Source organism: Typopeltis vanoorti, chromosome 14, assembly GCF_054136105.1.
Source record: "Typopeltis vanoorti isolate ZY-2024b chromosome 14, IOZ_Tvanoo_1.0, whole genome shotgun sequence".
Lineage (NCBI taxonomy): Eukaryota > Metazoa > Arthropoda > Arachnida > Uropygi > Thelyphonidae > Typopeltis > Typopeltis vanoorti.
The window spans coordinates 94266241-94280719 of NC_143562.1; the positions used below are offsets into that span (position 1 = coordinate 94266241).

Sequence of the window (14479 nt, forward strand, 5' to 3'; positions counted from 1 at the left end):
CCATTTCAACCTTCACATAAAGGTCATCATCTGGAGTATACACATCTTATTCCTAACTGCATTAAGCTGAAAAAGAAATTTACTTCCACCAAAACACTTGATATCTATGCATGTACAGAGAAAGCAATACTTAGGGGAAATAATTCAAACAGCCTGCAAAAACCTAGTAATGACTCAAAATCGAGTTTTAACTTTACAATCTGAACTCTTTAATTATACCCACAAGTTGTAAACCTCTGTACTATGCATGGTGTTTTTTTAATATTTTTTACATAATCCAAAACCTGCTCCAAAAAAACAAAGAACTTTTTTCAAGCACTTCATCCTTCAGTAAATGGTGGTAGTCTCAAACTGGTGAAATTCATCTCCAGTCTAAAGGAATTCACAGGCATCCATGCCTGAGGCAGGATTCGAACCTACAGGTGGCAGAGTGGGTACACTACCTGAACATTAGTACTGCTGTTCTTTCTTAATCCTCCCCTCTTCTACCTTTTACGATGTTGAGGTGTGTATTCTTGTAACTGTAACCGTACTCAAGGATAAAATGGTTAGCCCTATGTCTGTAGATGTGCATGTTCGTGGGGCCAGTTTACCTGTTCTAGGGTACGAAAAACTGAAGTTTCTGGGTGAAAAAAACTCCTACCTCTGTACAAGACTGGCTAACTCACCTTTCGTCGAAAGAGACCAAATAAAGATTCCTCACATCACTGATGAGAATCGAACCCAGGTCTTTCTGACCAAAGGGCTTCATCTATACTGATTGCGCTATGGAGGCTCATGTTGTTCTTTTAAGAGAACTAAATTAACCTCCTCACCTCTAGTAAAGATGCTAACTATATTACAGGCAGAATATTGAAGGGAAAAAAAAAAGTTACATTTCCATTACTTGTTTGTTACAAATCCTCTAGTTAAAATCATAAAATGCCCATATAGGAAATATTTTTGCTTGTTATCCATGCTATTTCAGTAATATATCTGATATTACTGAAATAGCATGGATAACATGCCTCAAAGAAACTGAAAGGTTATTTCAATTTCAATGGATACTTTGCATCTATGTATTTATTGACTTGATAAAGATGTCAAGGTCAATGCAGTGGTTAAATTATCAAGAGGCAACAAGTCATCATTCCAAACTTTAGGAGATATTCTAGGTAAAAAAAAAAAATTAATTAATTTTTTTAAAATTTAATTAAACGATTGGAATATTGCTTAGTTATAATTTACAATTAAATGATACTGTTAATTCATAATTTAAATTGACAGATTAAATCTCTTTGCAGTGTACCGAAAATATTTTATATCACCTTCCTAGCTATGTTAATTCTTGTGGATACTAACGTATGCATATACATTTATAGATACTTCTTACTCAAATCATTGTCATAACAAGAGTGTTGCTAATACTCCTTATTAAATTCTTAGTCCCCGCAATCCAGAAGGTGTGACATCTTTATGGGTTGGAAATATACGACCAGAAGTAACAGAAAAAATGCTGTTCCCTATATTTTCCAAGTAAGTTTTATTTCTAACTTTGACTTAAATTTAATTCTTATTATACTATTTTATTATTATTATCATCTTCATTATCTAGGCATGTTTGTAGAATGTGGAGTCCTAAGACTCCACATTCCACAAACATGCAGCCGGTAGCATTATTCACACAGTCTTTAAACTCATTCACAGACAGTGCACTCTCAACCAACTATCTTAGGCATCCCATTCTACTTGTTCAGTACTCTGCAAGCAAAGAATCTAGTCCTCGTATCTCTGCTAACCACACCTGACCTCAGTAAACTTTCAAGGCAACTCCTTGTTTGTTTTCCATCCTGATAGGTATTGAAAAATTTCTTTGGCATCTGTCTTATAAAACCTCCTTTGTAACATACATTTCTGCCGGCCTAATTGGCCGAGTGGTTAGCATATCCGCTCTCCAGCCAAAAGGCTGTGGGTTTGAATCCCGCCGTGGGCATGGATGTTTGTGATTGTCTGTGAAAATACTAGCGTTGGTGGTGGTAGATGCCGTTGGTGTAGATGATGCGGTTCACTGTATCTGGTGGATTGAGTTGTGGAGACAGAGTTGTAGAGTAGGTGCCCTCCCTCGATGTGCCACATAACAATAATCACCCACCTTTCTCTTTTCTGCTTCCAACCAGATTTTATAAGTAAATCAAAATTTTGTAAATCAAACATCATGGGGATTCTGTACCAATCACTATCTTGGCCCACCTCTCTAAATTCTCCAGCACTTCATTATCCCTAAGAAATTCAGGCAACCAAATCTGAGAGAGGAAAAAAATTCTATTTGGTTCTGTTTTGTCCACTTGTATGCCCCCCCCGAATTTGCTGTTCACCATTTCTCCAAATCCTTAGCTTCATCATGTTCTTTGTATTTGCTTCTCTCATTCTGGTACATAGTAATCTATGCAGCCCAAAGTGCATAAATAACCTTATGCTTTGCCATATTAAACTAACAGTCATCATCCTTTATCCACAATGCCAGTTCTATTTAAATCATCCTGCAGGATCTCAACATGACCTTTTATTTACTGTTGTTCTTCCTCTAATTTAGTATCACCAGAAAACATACAAAAATATACAAATTAAAAAGCTGTGTTTAATGGAGCCCTATGGTATGTTACCAATGTGGTACATATACTCTGATATCTATCAGCCATCCTCATATTCTCTCACTAACTTTATATCTATCCTTGTTTGCTCAAATTTTTGCAATAGATTTCTGTCAGATGTATTCACTGAGTCAAGCATTATAATAGTTTATCCATTTTCTTTATCTGTTCACCTGTCACTATTAATATAAAACAAATAAATTACTTTAACACAATACCTCTCCTTTATAATTGCTTCCCTACTCAATAGAGTATCTTTTTCTTATCTCTGCCCATTCCTGAATTCTGATCTTGACCAACTATTCAAGTACCTTGAACTGACTGGTCTATAATTTGCTACCTTGTTTTTGAAGCCTCCTTTGGGACTCCGCCAAAGAATTTAGCCTGTGTATAATGATCAAATGTACTGACAATCCTTTTGTACATTCTCATTATACACAGGCTAATATCCCATCTAATCCCATAGCTGTATTCACTTTGAGATTTTGTAATATCCCGTTCTTCTACCTCTGTTCTCACATGGTTTCTTGAAGTGTATGATACACCCACAGAAACTGTTTACCCAATGAGTCAGCAATTTCTTCTCTTGCTGTCATCTTCTTACCAACTTCATTCATTAAAGCTATCCATAATCTATATTATGCATAATCATTCTTCCTTTTATTTCATTGGTCTCCTTAGATAATTCTCTCTCATAATCTCATTTTGCCTTCATTACCATGCTTGTTTCCCCTTCTGTGCTTTGTACTGTTTATGAGGTCACTGATCACATTTATCTTTAAGTTACTTGTACATTTTTTTTGTTAAAAACTCCTGCTTAATGATCGCTACTCATCCATTTAACTGCCACCTCATTTATCCTCCTGACTCTAGGTTCAGTCTAATACTGCTTCTCTCAAACACCCTTTGACCATTTTCTAAGCACTGCTGATAATCATCTCATGTTTCTGAAGTCCAGCTACTGCTCAAGTAACTTCCTAAATGTCATAATCATTTCCTATTCCTATACATAACCCATATTAACTCAAAATATACCAGATGCTTAGCCATCTCCCACATCAAGACTTCATAACCACTCTCACCACCATTTGGAGACAAAATGGCTTTTATTCACAAGTTGTTCAACCCATGATACATTAGCACAATGAATGGGCAAAAAGGTGAAGATAAAGAAACAAGTTCATTAATCTTAAATTTTAAGGCCTATAGATTGTATTCTTTTGGAAATACGTTAAAGGAAATACTGTTCCAAAAGAGAAGGGATAAGTGAAGAGGAAGAAAAATTTGTTCTGTGAATTTGGAGTTGAACTTGAAGGAATGTTGAAAGCTGCTTTAGTTATAATGGCATCAACTTCCAAGGAATGAACATGAAATATAACAAACAGTTGAGGTACATCCTTCTCCTATCTAAATATCATAAATTAGATTGATTGTCCATAAAGGCCTATGGTTAATTCATTTGATAGATTACAAGAAATCAACATAGAGAATAACAAAATTCTTGCCCATCATCCTGTATCCTTTCATATACCACTCAAGATCAGACATTAAAAATACTGTAGGATTTTCTTTTAAAAAAAGATAAGTTTTAAAACTAGACCTTGTTTTGATATCAGCTGTCTTTGAAAAATGCCCTGCAAATATTTAGAAAAACTAGTAGCTTTTGATGTATCTAAGACTTTGATCAGGTTTGGCACAAAGGTCGGTTAAGTAAGCTCTTATTTCTACCATTTCATTATCTTTCTCTTCAGTTGCACATTACATAAAATGTATGTTACACTTGACAAGAAATTATATCCTTGTTTTAATCTTATATGCAAGCATAAGCATGAAGTAACCTCACAATTAATCTACATGCATACAGAAGTATTTAAATAACTTTCATGGCTTACACATGTAATAAAAATTATGTAGAATTTTTATATAATTTTTGTTACATGTGTAAGCTATGAAAGTTATTTTAATATGTCTAGTGCACATCTTCTATTAACACTATTTATTTTGTATGCAGAGATGGTGACTTTACATCATTTGCTTAGTAATCTCATAATGCAGAAATATTATGAGAAGTCACTAAGCAGACCAGTTTTGATGCTGTTGATATGCAGCACTTTCAGAATGATTTGAATAGAACTGCGAACACATGATAATGGTTTAATTCAATGTTAGTAAGTGTAAAGTTATGCACTTTGACTTTGAATTAGCCTTGGTATCTTCTTGGGTCTGGCTCCCACTGAGGAGACATCAATAAGGTCTAAACTGGTCTGGCTAGTGATTCTTGCTATAATGTTTTTGCATTATGCAATACTGAGACATGCAATACATATGTGAAGTAATCAGTGTTTGTGTACAAGTAGACTAGTCATAAAGTTACTTCATGTTTAATGTATAGGATTAAAACAAGAATATAATTTCTTGTCAAGTATAATATACATGGTGACCAAACAGGATACTTTGCAACTAATACTTACTATAGAATCCTTCTTTCTGCATTTGACTGGAAATACACTGGTTTTTGGATCTTATTTCATTGCCTCCTCCCCCCCCCCCTCTGATTTTGACAAACCTTGCACTACCCAAATCAACAAAACTTCTGGAATAGTTATGCCTGCAAACCTATTTTTTGTTCTCCAGACTGTACAAATCTGTAAGCAAGATTTCTCTTCTTAGAAGAAATCTAACACCCATTCTTTTTTTTTTTTTTTAACACAAACATATTACAAGTATAGTCTTCTTTACATTCTGTAAAAAAAAATGTATAACAAAAGAGATTTTGTTATAGGATTCTATCCACCTAATCTTTCTCTTCAGTTACACATTACATAAAATGTATATTACACTTGACAAGAAATTGTGATGAAGGATGATACTCCTAAGAGCTCCTGAAAAATCATTAACTCAGCACAGAAGAGATCATTTAAGTTGATTTAGGTTACCAGCAAGGTGTGTTGAGTCCATTCACTGGCAAGGATTCTAGAAATGTTACTATTATTATAGCTATTTTGTAGAAAGGTATTTGTTAGAAATTAAAGTTTTTTGACTAACTCCTCCTCATTATTTATACGACATTGCATTCTCATTCCTAGTGTTGAGATAATGACTAATTTTGGGGGTTTGTAAAAAAAAGGCATGGAAATTTAATTTTCCAGGCGCTTTAGTTAGTTTTAAATTAAAGAAAGGAAGCAAACTATAGTTCACAAATGAACTTAATGTTCTGTTGTTCAGGTGATATAGAAAATTTTTTAAGAAAAAGTGATTATTGGCTCTATCGATAATTAAGAAATATCATCAACATAGCTTTTTCATATCTTAGGGTTGAAAAGACAGGGCCTGCCTAAAGCTGATTGAGCCAAGGCAGGGCCCCACTATATGATGAAGCAAGAAATTTAAAATTTTCAAAAATTTGGGAAGATTTTGCTGAACAAAAAGCAAGAAAAATTTCTTTGTAATTAGTTTATTTTTGGTACAAGTATAATCTATAAATATACTGTTTAATATCACATATTCTCAATACCTAGTTATCTTAAATTATTCCACCAAAATGATCACAGTTGGATTTCTACATTTACAAAGGACCAGGAGAGGATATTCTACTAAGATTCCCTTCCTAAATGTGTCCATATAATACAATAAAAGTTTACTAATACCAGAAGGAGGGAATTGTCCATGGCTAAATCTTGAGTTACATTGGCATGTAGAATGATTGTACTTAAAATATCCACATGTTATACACTCTTTGAGAAAAGATAATATTTTTTTAGAGAATTTACCTTGTAGTAATGTAAAAAAGTGGCCTGGCTGGCCGAGTGGATAGCATACCTACTCTCCAACCAATAGGCTGTGGGTTTGAATCCTGCAGTGGGCATGAAAGTCTTGAAAAGCCTGTATAACTCCATCAGTTTATAAGGCTTGTCTTTATAAAAAATAAAATAAAAAGTTTATGAAAGATGTTAGTAAACAAATTAAGTACATTATAGCTCACTAAGATAATGATATAGATAAAGTACAACCTTGTCAGACACCAGATTTAACATTAAACCATCTTCCTGTACATCCTTCAATTCTAACTTGCTGACTTACAACTCAAATAAAGATTAAGTATTGCGTGATATAATGCCCCATTGACACCATGCCGACTGTAGTGTTTTGAATTGCTTTTCTCTTGGCACCATGTCATATGCCTTTTCCAGATTTATAAAACTTAAATACAGATCTTTGTTATATTCCCATGATTTCTCAACTATTTGTCTTAAAGTGAAAATCTGATCCTGACAGCCTCTATTTGGCCTGAATCCAGCTTGTTCTTCACCAAGCTTCCCTTTCACAATACTTCTCAAGTATACTTGGATAAATCATACTAGACCAAGAACACTCGGTAGGGAAATACCTCTGTAATTCTCACGTTCAGTTTTATTCTCTTTTTATATATGGGTACTATGAGAACTCTATTCCAGTCATCTGGAGTAGAGTTCTCATAGTACCCATATATAATAGATGAGTAGAGTTCTCATCTACTCCTGCTGCCTTTCCACATTTCCTGCTTGTGATGGCTTTTTCTAGTATGGATTGCATACCTGTTGAGTGTTTTTTTACTACTGTACTGTCACTGATTGTTTCGTTTAACAGTTTTTCGAAGTAATTACTCCATACACCAAAGATATCTTTTTCTCCAATTTTCATGTCACCTTTATCATCTCTAATTCCTTTTACAGCACTCTTTCCTCCATTTCTGAGCTTTTTCAACAGCTTGCAGAATATCTTGCCACCTTCTTGATATTTATTTTCTATGTTCTTAACAAAGTCTTCCTATGACTTTTGTTTAGCTAGTTTTACACAGTGTTTAGCTTTCTTACATTTGTCTCTGTATTCTCTAAGAGCACAAGCTGATTTATTTGTGAGGAACTTTTGATATGCTTTCTTCTTTTCCTTCACTGCCTCATTAACTTCCTGTGTTCACCATGGAGTTCTGAATTTTTCTATCCTTGCTGACAACCTCACCACATACATCTCTGGCTGAATCAACCAATGTTTTCTTCACGGCTTTCCACTGAATCTCCACAGATTGGTTCCTGTTCTCAAACTCTTTCATTTTTCCTTAAATAATGTTTGTGTATTTCAGTCTACAGTTCACATCTGAGAGCTGCTGAACTTTAATTCGCTTTAAAACTTTCTTACATGTTCCTCTTTTCAATACGAAATTCAATTTTATCCCGCTCCAGATTAAATAGTGATCACTTTCAATTTCAAATCCTTGGTACAACCTAGTGCATCAGTTCCCAACTGGTGGCACGCATACCCCCAGGGGTATGTGCTGGGCCTTTCAGGGATACACAAAAAATAATCATTAATGCCGGAAAACAAGTAAAGTAAACAAAATACATTACATTAAGATATCACTGAAGAAAAGTGTCAGTATTTAAAAACAGCAATTTCAAAAACAAGGGGTACAATTTATAGAAATGGGTTTAAAAGGGGTACACAAGTGGAAAAAGATTGGGAACCACTGCTCTCGTGTCCTGCACCAGTGAGAAAACATCACTATGAACAATAACATAGTCAATGAGACTTTTCTTATTCCTTGCCTCTTCTCTCCATGTGAGTTTGTGCACATTTTTATGTTGGAACATGGTGTTAGTAATAACCAGTCCATGTCCTGAGCAGAAATCCACCAGGTATTTGCCATTATTATTAGCTTTGCTCTTTTCGCCAAATTTTCCCAAAACATTTTTGTATATCTGACAATCATTTCCTACTCTGCTATTTAGATCCCCAACAAGGACCAACTTTTCCATCGTGTCAGTTGCTTTCTCTAAAGATTCAAAACTTTTTCCACTTCTATAGAACCTTCTACAGGACCATTGCCACAAATAAATCTCATTGTCCAGTTCCCCATTCTGATATTTGCTCACATCACTCTACTTGATATTGCCTGCCATTCAAGAAGATTATCCTCATATTTAGTGTTGAATACTATGGCTACTCCTTCTTTTCCTCGATTGTCATTACCTGAATATAACATTTTGTATTTATTGCTCAGAAAGATCTCACCAGTTTTTGTCTTTTTGTTTCAGTCATCCCTATTATGTAGATCTGGTACTTATCCAGTTCCTCAGCTAATTCCATTTCTTTGCCATTCAGGCTTCTTGTTGATAGTACCAATCTTGAACTCTGTAGATGTTGAGTTGGGGTGTGTTTCAGGATTTGTTCCAGTAACTGACTTTTTTCTGTTCACCCTGGTTTCCTGGTAAAATACAATGGGGGCCCTTGTTTAACTGGGCAATGCCCCAGGTGGCATGAAATTCTGTCATGTTGTTCCATTGTTTTATATTGTGGTTTAAGCCAATAAGAATACAATTTGGTCAGCTAAATCCCAAATTGGCAACCCATTCTCGTTTATTCAGTATCGAGGTAGATACCTAACAGGGTGCACCACGAAAAGTTGAGGGTTGGTCATTACATCAGAAGCCCTGGTTGGTTCTCCACATTCCTTTAAAGGCTATGTGGAGGTCTCCTCTCAGTTATCCAGTTTTGACCCTTAAAATAAAATGACATAATAAAATTAATGACTTAATTAAAAAGTTATTCAATTGCCCAGGAGAATTTTTTAAAAAAATCTAACATTGAAACATCCTTTTACCCAATTCCAAGAATTTATGGAGCACCAAAAATCCACAAACAAGATATTCCATTATGTTCTATATACAGATGGGAGTGATTCTCCAACCTCAAACTTAGCAAAGTATTTGTCAAGCCTGGTAGTTCTACACATAGGAAAGATGGAATCATATGTGAAGAATAGCTTACATTTTATTGAAAGGATAAAGGATTTTAATATAGATTCTTCAGATGTCCTACCTGGTTTAGATGTTGTCAGTCTGTTTACCAATGTCCCTGAGGATGACACAGTGGATTTTCCAAAACGCTTTCTGCCAGGCATAGTTAGGCTATTTAAATATTGAGAACAAACAGGACTTGCCATGGGTTCCCCTGTCAGCAGCTCTAGTAAATTGATTTATGGAAATTTTCAAAATATTGAAAATTATCATAAAAATATGGTTGCACTATATTGATGAGATTTTCATTGTTTGATCAGGAACAACAGATGACTTAACTCAATTTATAAAGATTAAAACTGAATAGCTTTCACCCAAGCATAAAATTCACTCTTGAACTGGAAGATCACAGAAAATTACCATTTCTTGACATCCCCCCTCAAAGTATCTCATGAAGAAAAAAAATTGATCTTTTCAGTTTACAGATGAAACTCAGAAAACAAAAATAGCAACTCATGACAAATGACAATGTTCAATCGGATTGGTTGACTCAGTAACCAATCACAGCCTCTAGGTGCTGTTGTCTCAGAGCTCACTGTGCCTCACCTTCTGAGCGGTTTAAAACTACTCGAACGCTAAGAATTTGACCCTCTGCACCATCTTTTCAAAAGACTCAAAGGTGTATATATTTTGAACGCATACCCAGGCTATTAACATGAATGTGATGCAATGTTTATGCATCAAAGTGTCCTCTTCATGAAGTATTAGTATATTATGTTTACTTTTAGCAATCACATGTCTGGAAACAATTAGGGGAGTCTTTAATGAGAATAAAGGCAAAAATATAAGATTAGTGATAATGCTATTCAGTGTATGAGCACTGCACACCTGGAATATTCATCCTTGCTTCTCATCCTCCCATAAAAGAACTAAGCATATACAAAAATCATTGCTCGTATGGCATTTGCTATGTACACCAAATGGGACAGTCTGGAGGGATATACGTCTGAACACGTAACAGACTGTTATATTTTCTTAATTTTTGTTAGGTATTTCTAAAATTTTGTTAGGTATTTCGCTTTGTCTTTGTTGTTCTTTACTTAAAACTTTGTGAGATGTCGTAAATGGTCGACTGCTTTAACTATCAACTGCTGCCACTTATTTCTACTAGATCTTATGTTCTCACACTCTCTGGTATAACAAATTTATTTGTTTTACAACTGCACCAGTTTGACTATGTATTAAGTGTGAGATTATAAGATTTTAAACTAAAGACAAAGCAGATATTGTTAGCATTCTCTGCTTATGTTAATCTTTACCTTTAATTAGTCATGGCTTGATTATACTTTATCTTATGCAGGTTCGAAGTTGTTATGATAGTGCATTGACAGAATCAGTCCAATGTGTCATTCACAAACCATTTAATTAAATCAAAAAGCATTATTTACACGTTTGATTCAAATTAACATATATATACAATTGCATTAAAGTTCTTTGTTATTTTCAATTCTTCCTAATTCAAACTTAGTTCTAATTGTCTTCCTTTAAAGCTAATTCACAATCTAGAATATCCTGCCAGTCATATATACACAAACTGACAATAAAGCATACCTTGAGTAAGCTTAATATATTATCTTATTGTACCCCATAAACAGACACACTTCATATACATACTTGTTTGGAATTATCACATACTTAAGTACTTTCAATTCTTGTTTAGCATTGCCTTTTACATGAATCTTTTGTAAGTTTCACGAAAATGCTCCTTCTTTCCTTCTGCTGCAAAATTTCATCTTTGTCTGAGTCGTCGATTATCCTATGCCCTTTTGGACCCCCTAACATGGCAGCAATGTGCAGCTCTTTCTGACAATCAACACAGTACTTCCCATGGTGGCTGACCCAGGTAGGATACCAAGAAACTTAACACTCACGATGCTTCTCTTTCGATTACTGACAGCAAACCTCATATGGCAGCTAACCTAGGTAGGATACCGAGGAACCTAACACCCACGATGCTTCTCTTTCGATTACCAACAGCAGACCTTACATGGTGATAGACATAGGTAGAAGATTCAGAAATGCAAGACTTACAGTGCTTCTCTTTCGATTACCGACAATGGACCTCATGTGACGGCAGATCCAAGTAAGAGAAGGTGAAAACCATAAGACAAAGTCCTTTGATGTTTCGCCTTATAAAGGCCTGGACTTCCATTGTACTCATGTGCACGTCTCTCAAAACTTCCATGTATGACATTCGACCTTGATGACATCATATTTCATGCATCTTTTGAAATTGCCATTATGGACATGAGTTAACAGCATTACATAATGACGTCATGCACCACTTTATTTTAACAAAGGTCCATGGTTAAGTTATTACAATTACAAGATTATTACAGACAAAATTGACATTTCTCTCTAAGCGCAATCCCCTTAGAAAAACATGCAAAAGTGAACATAAGTTACATAGTTACATACCATGAGAGATTTTACAAGACGTTGGGGGGAAAAAAAAACACAGATCAGGATTAGTTTTCAACACAACAAAATGTGCCAAGTAGTTTGGAACTATCTATATGTTCACTGGGCATCCACAGTTGCTGTATGGTTACTCTGATGCCCAGTGATGTGCCACACCAGGCCTCACCATGTAGTCCTATTGTTTGCTTTTCAATTTTAATAATGAGACATAAAAACAAAGTTTAATCCTACACTAAGTTTGTCTGCATAACAGCTGTAGAATTAGGATATGACATGTAATGCCACAGGTGGTGACAGTAATAACTAGCTCTGTTCCAACACTTGCACATTAGTTAGTATAATGGCTTTTTTTTTTTGTTTGTGTGTATGTCACTTTATTTATATGTTATAGTGTCATGTACCCCTGAAACAACTTATGAAACTTGTCAGATATTGTTTATTTTAATAAAACTGTTTTTGAGTTAGAAGCATGTGGTCTCAATTTCTCAAGTATTCTTTGCATAAAAATCTTAGCAGGAAAAGTCAGTAGGGAAATTCCTCTGTAATTCTCACACATTCCAGTTTTATTTCCCTTTTTACAGATGGGTGGTATGAAAGCTCTACTCCAATTATCTTGAATTTGATTGCTGTGACATTATAACAACCAGTACTTAGTCTGTATTTAAGTTGTAAATCAGTACTGCCTTCCCGTGCTGTACCTCTGAAAAAAATTAAAAAGTTTAATTTATTTAATTTATTTACTAAATTTTGTTGTAGATTGCACCATTGTGAATAGTTTTAAACTATTTTTGTCTATTTTGCCTATCATAAAAATAGTTTGCAAATGGTATCAGATATCTATACTGAAATCTAAGCACACAAACAAGATCCTAGACATAAATAATTTACTATGATAGTTTGTCATCAATTCCCAAAATTTAATCTTAAATTCAACAATAATTAAGTAAATTGAATCTTCATACTTCAGTATACAAAAATGTAAAATAATTTAATAATGCTAAAATACATTAAAAGAAATTTACGATATTCGGAACTTTACTTTAACAATAGAAACTTATCTTAAAATCTCCGGCCTCCCCCAGGTTTGCGGTTCAGGGAATGGTGACCAGATGGTGGCTAGCTGCAACTAGCCAATAAGCAGTCCCAGACAAGAAGCATCAATATTAACAGGACATGGTGGGTTAGTGGACAACTCTATAAAATGCCACAAAGTCCAATGACGATACTGTGTCGAGGCACTCTTAGGCCAAGCCTAAACATAACCTACATGCCCCCTCTTACATCTCTCTCCCAAGCTCTTCAAGGAAGATTGAGGGTTTGTCAGATAAGTGTCGATGTGCTGACAGTAAAGAGAAAATATGATTGAAATCGATGCCAAAGAACAAGAGAAAAGACTCATGCTGGCTTTGACTTTGCCTGGTCAATCAAGGTTTGCATCCCCCAATCATACAATCAGGATTGGATTGGAAAATCAGCTGCTGAAAGCAAAGAGAAAGAAATCAAACTCCAACCCGTTAAGGATGGAATATCAAAAAGTACATGGAATGTCTGAACACTGTGGGCAACTGGAAAATTGCAGTTGCTTCAAGAAGAAATACAGATGCAACATCTTGGGTATTTCAGAAATGAAATGGACACTGTCAAGAGAAACAAATGGTGGAAGAGTTCTCTGGTCAGGAAATGAAAGTAAGCACGAAGCAGGCATAGGTTTCCTGCTAAGTAACAAGGCTTGTCAGGCAATGATACGATACAAACCAGTTAGTGAAAGCATTTAATATCATGACCATTCAAGTATATGCACCCACTGCAGATGAAGACATTGAGAGATTTTACAGTGATCTACAACTAGAAATTGATGAGGTGTCGAAGCAGGATATATTCATCATTGAAGGAGACTGGAATGCAAAGATTGGAAGAAATAACACAGAATGGGAAAAGGTTATGGGAAAATTTGGATATGGAGAAAGAAACGAACGTGGAGAGATGCTTATGGAATTCGCCACTGATAAGACCTAATGATTTGCAACACCAAATTCCAACAAAAAGATAGTTATTGATGGCAGGCATAGGAATATGATTGACCTGATATTAATAGACCAGAAATGGAGAATATCAGTTGAACAGTGCAGATCATTCCAAGGAGCTGATGTTGATTCAGTCCACAGCTTAGTAATTGTGAATATAAGACTAAAACTGAAACAGAAGTATAAACAAAAATTCCAAAAAGCTAGAGACATCTCAAGACTAAATGAAGATAGGTTAAGAACAGCATATCAAGATACACTGGAAATTAAGCTTAAGACCACAAGTGAAAAATAAAATATAAATACAAGAGCAGAACAACTGACTCAGTATTAAAAAAAGCAGTAGAAGAAGTAATTCCTGAAAGAGAGAAGATCAACAAGAAATAGATAATTCAAGAAATCCTGAAATTGGTACAAGCGAAACGAGAACTGAAACAAGAGATATTTCAGAGGCAGCAGATGAGTTATGCCATCAAAAATGCAACAAAGTAAAGGAAAGCAGCAAGATCTGCTAAAGCCAAATGGCTGGAGGACCAATTCAAGACATTGAAGACTACTATGGAGAAAATAA

General features: G+C 34.9%; 1 protein-coding gene across 1 annotated transcript in view; it reads left to right on the forward strand.

Annotated features, from left to right (window-relative positions):
- LOC150099771 (uncharacterized) overlaps window positions 1-14479 on the forward strand; it is a 392852-nt gene that overhangs the window by 342166 nt on the left and 36207 nt on the right. Inside the window, exon 13 of the mRNA XM_090403489.1 lies at window positions 1426-1515. Coding sequence (XP_090259615.1) covers window positions 1426-1515 — 90 coding nt within the window. The remainder of the gene's footprint in view (window positions 1-1425; window positions 1516-14479) is intronic.